The sequence below is a fragment of the Rhagoletis pomonella genome, unplaced genomic scaffold (genome assembly GCF_013731165.1).
Source record: "Rhagoletis pomonella isolate Grant_MI unplaced genomic scaffold, Rhpom_1.0 Rhpom_scaffold_06409, whole genome shotgun sequence".
Classification (NCBI taxonomy): Eukaryota; Metazoa; Arthropoda; class Insecta; order Diptera; family Tephritidae; genus Rhagoletis; species Rhagoletis pomonella.
The window spans coordinates 1-9,662 of NW_023464941.1; the positions used below are offsets into that span (position 1 = coordinate 1).

Below are 9,662 nucleotides of genomic sequence, written 5' to 3' on the forward strand. Positions count from 1 at the left end.
AACTCGTCGCGTTTCGTAAGTATTGTGAACTTGTGTGTGTGTGTGTGTGTGTGAGAAGAAAAATCAGACTCGCATGCAACACTTTCTTTCTCTCTCTTACTCTCTGCATAAACTACTTGCCGCTGTTTAGGGTAAATTCATCCGTATTCACTTCGGCCCAACTGGTAAACTGGCTGGTGCTGATATTGAGACTTGTAAGGTTGCATGGCGTACTTGTTGTGAGCAAATATTTAACATACTACCTCTCTCTGTGCCATGTAATTGCAGATCTATTGGAAAAGGCTCGTGTCATCTCTCAGCAATCTTTGGAACGTTCATACCACATCTTCTACCAGATCATGTCTGGTTCCGTTGCTGGAGTTAAAGGTATAGCAAAGAAAATTTCCATTTACACTCGCATTTCATTCGCCCCAGAAAAAAAAAAACATAATACATACATACATACTTTTCAAGATATTATGTCTATATATAAAAAAAAAAAATCAACAACATCGAAAAGAACTACCATGAAACGAGACAATCATAGCGCATTAGAGAAAAGGGTATCGATATAAAATATACCAAAGCTCATACATATGAAAAATATATTTATATATTTTCGAGCGCAATAAGCGTAAAATATGCGGTTGTTTTATAAAACAACTACTTTAAATTTAGGTTTATATTAAACAACAACACACACTTCAACCTTATATCCATAACTTAAACCACCAAACACTTCACACACACACACACACACTTGCTACCAAAAATATACAACCATAAATTACAAGCACGCACCAAAAGTATGAACCCATTACGACCGATATACCATACACTCCTCTCAAACCCAACACAAATTATCACAAATACACATTACAATTACAACATCAATGCACACATATTTATTTCTACCTATATAAATAATAATATTTAATTTTTTTAATCTTTAACTTTCCACTTTTTTACCAAAAAAAAAAAAAATCTATCAACCAAACAAAAAATCCAATTAAAAACCGATATACAAATAAAAAACCCAACCTCAGAAATCTGTCTGTTGTCCAATAACGTCTACGATTACCACATTGTCTCTCAGGGCAAGGTAACAGTCGCCAGTATCGATGATGCCGAAGAATTCACATTGACCGATGTAATTTCCCAGTATTTTTGTTCATTTAAAAAAAATTTCTATATTTTTTGTTAATTTATACTACCTTACCTAGAAATACTTGGTTGATTTCGTACTACCATTAACAAAATATTTTTTTAAAGCAGTGGCTCTACGTATACATACATACATACATACATCGATTGAAATATTTTGTATGCAATTTATTTCTATATATAGTATGTATGTATATATATGTGCGTCCCGCTGTATTTGTAGAATCAGTATTTAGTATCCATTTTTTATATATATTTATTATCTAGCGCACGATTGTATACAATTTAGCAGTATTGTAATGTAGTTAGCTTGCAGCTTATTGAGCGCCACGCCCACAACCCGCAATTGCATATTCATATGTAGCTACATAAGTAGAACCAGCATCAGGAGTACCCCGAACGCAAGCCATATTCCCCTACGTAAATTATGCATCACTAACCAAAACATGTCAAGACGAGAGCGCATAAGCTCTCCCTCTCTCTTTCTCTCTCTCTCCCACTCTACCCACACTAAATTGCTTTGAATTGTCAATCATAAACATTTTATTCATAGTTTTTTGAAGCAAGAGCGATTGGCATTAAAGTAAAAAAAAAGAAAGCGAAGATAGGTCTTTCTGAAGAATACAATTTTAGCGCTAATCACTCTTCCATATCCTTATGGTTTTGTATATCAAACATATATACATATATACATATATTTTTACGTATTTTCAAAACAAATTTTATCACATTTTATTTCATTTCCCCCCAACGAAATCATGCCAATTCGTATTCCATTCGTACCATTCCTTCAACATTCATATTGTCCACCAAAAATTTGCCCAACACCTCAATTTGTCCACATCATCATCCACCACCGCCACCATTACTGCCAACAACATCAACAACAACGATCCCAAAAACAACAGAGTATTGCATGCTATCGAACAATATATACGATTATCGCATCGTATCGCATGGAAAGACAAAAATACCCGGCGTTGACGATGGTGAAGAGTATCAAATTGTTGACGTAAGATACAGTGAAAAAAAAAAGAAGACACACTCCTTTAAATATATACATATTAATGTGACTCACAAATGCTGCTCAAGCAAATAATACAACAAAAAAAATATGATATACTTAAAAGAATTCTATCAGCAAGCAGTCTAAAAGAATAAAAAAACGAAAAAAAACTTACAAAAGACTCACAACTAAGCACTAAGTCTAAAAAGTCTAACGACGCGCAAACAATTTCTTAAAATATTGATTTTGTAAAAAGCCTACCGCAAACTTTTATATACTTATTAAAATCAATTAGAAAAATGTGCAATTTAAAATTAAATAATTTACACTCTGCCAATATTTAACTCGAAGTGTCAAAATCGTCACGTACAATAATCTTTGTGACACAAACCTACGGTTTTGATTTCTCACACTTTCTCTCTCACGCTGTACAGAATACCAACACTTACCTCTAATAAATACTTAACAGCTGTAACATCTGCAGCTCCCTCTCTCTCTCTGTCCCTCTCTGTTGTACAGAATCTCAACACCTACACTACTTAACAGCTAATGTCGCTGTTAATTAACACTCTATGTTGTATCATAAATATTCACTCACGGCAACTATCACGCTATTGGGAGCTTATCTCGCTTTTTACTCATCCCACTGTCCTTAAAAAAAAAAATCACTCACAATTATTTGTTTACACTGTCATTGAGCCTTGTAGAAAACGCTGCCTTATAAAACTGCTGCTATAGATATACTTATATGTATACGTAATTAATGGTTATATAGTTTTTATGATAACAGTATTATAAAAATGGTCTCGTAGGATTCTTAGTCGCAATGAAACTGAAATTAGTGAACTACTTAGCTATTTGTAAGCTGCCCTTTACAAAAACTTTACAAGTAAACTATATCCACAAAGCATTACGACAACATATTACCTATGTAGAGAAAAAAAAAAAGGTTAGGTACACCGCTCACCTTACCATGAAATCAATAAATTCCTGCCAACAATCGCAAACAATTTTACATATTTTCCGAACACAAGTACCGACCCACCGCACCCAACTCACATCGAATAAATATAAAAAATCAGCAATCATATGCCTTACACAATAATTTCAGAACACAAAAAACTCTCGCAGCAGTCATACACTCTCCTTCGCTCTCTCTTATTCCCCCTCTCACATACACTGCATTTTGCGTTTGTCGTTTCGTCATAGTATTTTACTCATTCATTACTCCTTTATATTGTTATATCGTTACGTTTTATGAAAAAAAAATATCGAAAAATGTCAAACTAAATACTATAGATGACATTTTTGTCGAATCATATTGGTGATTATCCTGGAATATGTCAGGGTAAAACAAGGATAACCGGCGTCAACGATGGCGAAGAATTTGAATTGACTGATGTAAGTTGGTGTGAGTCTGTAATGGTTTCCCGCTTCCAATAATATGAATTAGTAACAAACTCTCTTTGTACTTTTACTTAAACGCGCGCACTCTCTCTCTCTCGTTCGTTTTGTCTACCTCTTTCTCTCTCTGCCTTTGAGTATCTGTTATCTGCTAGTATTCTCTATACACATGTATTTATATGTACTTGCGTAAATCTTTTATAAATAAAATTTTCAACCGTTTAGGAAACTTATTTCTTTTTTCCATTTCTTCTTTCATTCCGTTGTATAAAAAAAAAATCCGAGTTATAGTATTAATGTCTTTTCCAAAAATATTTTATAGTTACATGTATTTTTGTACCTACACGGATCTCACATCACTGGCATACCTGAAGTATTAATGTTACTGGTATTTCCTATTTGGATTACTTTGTAAATAAATTTAATTTTCGAACGTTATTCCGGAATTTCTATCTCCTGTAGAAATATCTAGTTACCCTTCTTCCCAGTAGTAATAATATGTAGTTCTACTACTCTTAGTACTCTAAGTAGTATTTGGCCCTTTTGAAATGCATTTACCTCATTAACCAAATACAAATCTCCTTATATAAATATTTGTATATACAGTATTGGCCAATACAATAGCACCCCCATTTCAAAGTGATATTGTTTGCCACTCATGTTTATTTATTTATTTTTAAGAATTTTCAATTAAAATATAGGTCATTCTCTCACAAAACTCACATAAACTCAAGTTTAAAACTTTTTAAAAGACCGCAAAAAAGTGCAACAAATTTTCACCCAAATTTCAAATTTTTTTCTCAGAAGCGGTAGAATTTGTTTGAATACACAATTGTATAGCCCATTCAATTTTAGTCTAATGATGTGCAAGTTTCAAGTGGCTAAAAATTACCGTTGATTTTTTAGAATTTTTTTCGCCGAGGATGTTACGGGTTTCTGCCATATAAAAATAAATTGTGTTTAGTCGTTATATGGAAGCAAGTGAGACCAAAAAAAATTCTAAAAAATCAACGGTAATCTTTAGCGACTTGAAACTTCCACATTATTGGACAAAATTAAATGCGCTATAAAACTGTGAACTCAAAAAAATTCTAGAGCTTCTGAGAAAAAAGTTTGAAATTTAAGGGAAAGTTTGTTGGACTTTTTTGCGGTCTTTTAAAAAGTTTAAAAGATTGGTTTATATGGGTTTTGTAAGAGAATGAACTGTATTTTAATTGAACATTCTTAAAAACAAATAATTAAACATAAGCGGCAAACATTATCGCTTTGAAAGGGGGGTGCTATAGATATGTCCAATACTGTATGTATTTAATATCTTTTTTTTTTTTGTGAAGTAATCACTATAGTTTTAAAAGCAATGGTCAAATAGGGTAAAAATGTATAATTTTTTAGAATTCAAAATATTTCACAACGTCCATTAAATGGTTGAATTCAAATTCTTGGTACAGTGGTTTTGATGCCGGCACAACAAAAGCCTTTTCCTTGATTTACCGCCTACTTCAAGTAACCACCGATATACCAGCGTAATATGCCAACTTATCAAATTTAACGTAGCTTGCCTTACACACACACACACAAATTACATGAAGTCTTATCTTAAAGCAAAAAAAGAAAATTGTTTAAAATGCTTTAAGAAATGACATTTCCATAAAACATTCCTGTTCTTAAAGCTTTTTAAATAACTTTTTTTTATGAATATGGCAAGCGTACACTGAGAAAAATAGTTAAAAGAGTAACAAATTCATTTCGCGCCATGCCATTCAACAACAACAAGCTACCACCGTAACCCCGTTTCTCCATTAAGGGCCGTTTGCTCAAAGCCTGGTTGACACTAATCTCCGCTTAACATCGTTTTCGACGTCTTCGACCCCATGCATATAACATGCTGTGGGTAACATCAATAACGACGTTTATCCGGAGATTATTGTCTACCAGGCATTGAGTAAATTGCCTTAAATAATTTCCACAAACACAAAACACTCACTCTCTCATCACTTCCACACAATCTCTTATTTTCTATTTACATCTCCTAAAGGGAACCCTATACACAAAATTCCAACACTACACCCTATCCACTCACAATTCATCAGATTTGTAATCTCTCTATATACTATGTACCTCCACCCACTGTAATGCAATACGTTTTATTGTCATGTAGTACATTTTGAATAATCGAAAAACAAAATCGAAAAAATTTCTTCTCTCGACTACTGTGCAGATATGTGCCTCTTGTCCGATAACATTTACGATTACTATAACGTGTCGCAGGGTAAAGTCACTGTACCCAACATGGATGACGGTGAGGAATTCCAGCTGGCAGATGTAAGTTTTCAACATACAATCGAAAAAAGAAACTACATAGAGCAAGCCAAATAGAGTAGTTGATGGCTCTATGTAGGCAAGCAACACCACCACCAAAACCACCAAAACCACCACCTCCACCAGCTCCAACGTACCATGCAATCATGCAACAAACACTTGTATACGCATGCCACCGATACTTACGTTTTACATACACACATATAATTGTGGGGAATTACCGCCCATCAGACCAACACTTCCACTCCACCACACCTGCACCCACACTGACACCTCCAACTTTGTTACAACTTTACAAAAATACTTACATATGTGACATGCGTATCTGCATCTGGGAAGATTCCTGACATCTGCTCTCTTTCTACACATATACAGTTCTTCGTTAGATCGCTCGTTTGTGCCTTAACTTTTACACTTTACTGTACTTTAAACTTTTTGATTGCATCTATGACGTTTTTTTTTGTTTTTGGAATGTCTTTGAAGCCCTTACGTGTTTGAGAAAAGAAAATTAATTATCATTGATCTTAGGTTAGAGTATGTTTGAAAACTTTCGTCGAATATATATTTAGTATTTATGCGGCATGTGGTTGTGCCAACACGCCTGTCAGCATCACAGAAAAGCTCATTTGTGTTCTCTGCGGCGTGTTGTCAACTACTCCATAAAAAAGAAATCAACAAAAATTAAATAAATTGCATCCCTTCTTCATTGTCTGCGTGATTGACTGATTGATAAGTAGCTGCACGCCGTATGTAGACCCTTATAGTAGAGCGGGACACTCTCTCTCTCTCTCGCACCGATAGTAGCGGCGTACTACAGAATGTTTAGTTGCATTTGGCATCGAGTGCTAGTTTATGTTATTCTAGTTTGTGTATGCCTAGTTTTTGTAAGGAAGCCCGCTCGTATGCGTTTTTATTTGTTTACTTGAAATTTTCAGTACTTTTTATTTATAAAATAGTTAAGATCAGCATGATAACCGGAAATTTTTAGCTGTTAAAGTCACAACGGCTAGTGAGGCAGCAAAATATATTTTTTTTTTTTATAAACAGATTTTATTTTTTTGCACGCAACTTACATATACATATATCCTATATTAAATGGTTACTAGTTAAATAGTTGTATCCCCGACATTCTACGCTTTCCAAAAAATTCCGGAATCAATTTACGTCTATACCCTTGTGGCTTTTACCAATCCACGAAGTATTTTCCGCCATTTTATCAATTGAGGAAATAGCTTTCTTATTTAGTAGTTACGTATGTAAATATTTGTACGTTTTGTATAAACTTGCATGGAAATTGAAACTGTATACATATGTATGTATAAGCAAACAATTCAACGCAAAGTTATTTTATGAAAATCGAATGCTGGTGCAAATGGCGTATTTTTGTGAAACAAGTTTTCGAGGCAAACAAAAATATTTAGAAACTTAATATTTCAGCCTTCAAATTAAAAATGTTGTTTTAAATTTACATAAAATATTTGCAATTGGTACATTTGAATAAACATGAGAATTGAAAAAAAATAATAATTAATTTTAGACCTTTTACCGATGCTTAAAAAATAATAAAAACCATCGAATACATTTCTTACATTTCTACATTTACATAAATTGTAATTCTTTTTCGAAAAAAAAAACTATCTGAAATGCTTTATGGAGTGACATTTCCGTACAATTTTCCTGCTTCTAAATCATTTCAATACAATTTATTTTTCGAAAGGGGATTAAGTGCTTAGCACGGTCCTAAAATAAAATTTTTTTTAATTTCAATGATTAAAAGGAATGATTTTAATAATTCAAAAAAATTATAAAAAAAATTTTGATATTTTACACAGAAAGAATATTTTTGAAATATTTCTCTAGATTTATAAAAAAAAGAAAATATTCTAAATCTTTATTTGTGTTTTCAAATTTTTTCTTCAACATATTTTATACTGAACTTTATACACATTTGTAGGTGTATAAAAATTAATTTAAAGTTTTTTAATCTAAAAGTACACTAAAGAAAATTTTTAAATATTTTTGTACCAAGTAAACTTTAAGCAAAAAACAAAACGGACTTCAGTAGTCATATAAAAATCCAAGAGTACCGTTAATTTCTTCATGATCCAATGGATCGGATCTAAAGCAAATTAGTATGGAAGAACCTCAGAGGTTTCATGTTTCTTTAAAAAAAAAAAGAAATATGCACAAAATTATGCGGTAGCATGCATACAAAAAAATATTTCCACGAATTGATAACCTCCTCTTTTTTTAAGTCGGTAAAAAAAAATATTTGTGATCACAAAAAGAAAACTATCGAAATATTATCCTATTTTTCGAAGAAATTCGGATTGTTTTTGGTAAATTTTTTAATTTCTTATACAAAAAGGAAAATTTTGAAATATTTTACAACATTTTAAAAATTTTGCTTTCCTAGAAACGTGAAAAAAGGATTTGCAATTTTTTCAAACTAAAAATATTTTTATGGCAAAAAAAAATTTTAATAAACATTAACATTCATAAAACTTTCAAAGAAATTAAAAACGAAAAATAGTTTTGAGAAAATTCAAAAGTACACCATTAAATTTTAAAGCCATCTATCAAAAATAAAAAAAAATAAATCATTCCAACGTATCTTTTTATAACTTTGCGTTAGCTTCTATAGAAATTTTAAATCTGTACATATTTATTTGCACACATATGTATGTATCTTTCTAAATAAGTTTTGGAACGTTGTTGTTAATTTTTTTGCATGTATTTTGTTCCATTAATCAGTATCTACTGTAAGAAACTGTATGTAAACACAAATTTACACACTCACTGCTGTACCAAAAATGCACAGCGAACTGTATAGAAATATGCTTTCTAAGCACCTTAAAAAACTGCCAAAATATAAAAAAAAAACTAAAACTAAAATTTCAACTACTCAAAACCACTATCACATGCAACGCCATACAAAATCAAAACTAATGTCTACAATTCTTTCTCCCTCCCACTATATTCAAAAAAAAAATATATAAATAATATAGCAAGCCTTTGATATCTTGGGTTTCACCCTCCAAGAGAAGCAGGATGTCTACAGGATCACCGCCGCTGTCATGCACATGGGTGGCATGAAGTTCAAGCAACGTGGTCGCGAAGAGCAGGCTGAACAAGATGGCGAGGAAGAGGGTGGCCGTGTTGCCAAGTTGTTCGGCTGTGATACCGCCGAATTGTACAAGAACTTGTTGAAGCCCCGCATTAAGGTCGGTAACGAATTCGTCACCCAGGGTCGTAACGTGCAACAGGTCACCAACTCTATTGGTGCTCTCTGCAAGGGTGTGTTCGATCGTCTCTTCAAATGGCTGGTCAAGAAGTGTAACGAAACTCTGGATACTAAGCAAAAGCGTCAACACTTCATTGGTGTACTGGATATTGCTGGTTTTGAAATTTTCGACGTAAGTATGACGCGGTCCACTTCAAAGACAAAAACTAAAAATAAAAACGACAACGCAGAGACACAACTTGTGTGTGAGAAGTTTATGCGAGTCATGTGACGGCGTGCAAATTTCTGTACGCGCTCATGAGTCGCATGCCTACTTGCGCACGAGTTCGGTGCAGCTGACCTGCCAGCGAGTGTGTGTACTCTTGATTGGTGGCAGGCACTGTGTCGTCTGGTTGTATGTATGTACACTAACTTGTCTCTCCCAACGCTGACATGACGCGAAGAGTACTAAAGTACATACAATCAAGAAACTTTACACATACATAAAAAGACGATATGGAGAACAGAAAAGATTATAAAATCGTAGAATTCTAGTAAATATATACA

General features: G+C 33.1%; 1 protein-coding gene across 1 annotated transcript; it reads left to right on the top strand.

The window, feature by feature from the left end:
• Window positions 1-130: 130 nt before the first annotated feature.
• On the top strand, window positions 131-9,513 carry LOC118755501 (myosin heavy chain, muscle-like; the record flags this gene model as incomplete). The annotated part of the gene is made up of 4 exons (XM_036490336.1): window positions 131-194; window positions 268-366; window positions 5,772-5,875; window positions 8,881-9,513. Coding segments are annotated over 4 exons (774 nt in total), but the record flags the coding sequence as incomplete, so codon positions are not given.
• Window positions 9,514-9,662: the final 149 nt, after the last annotated feature.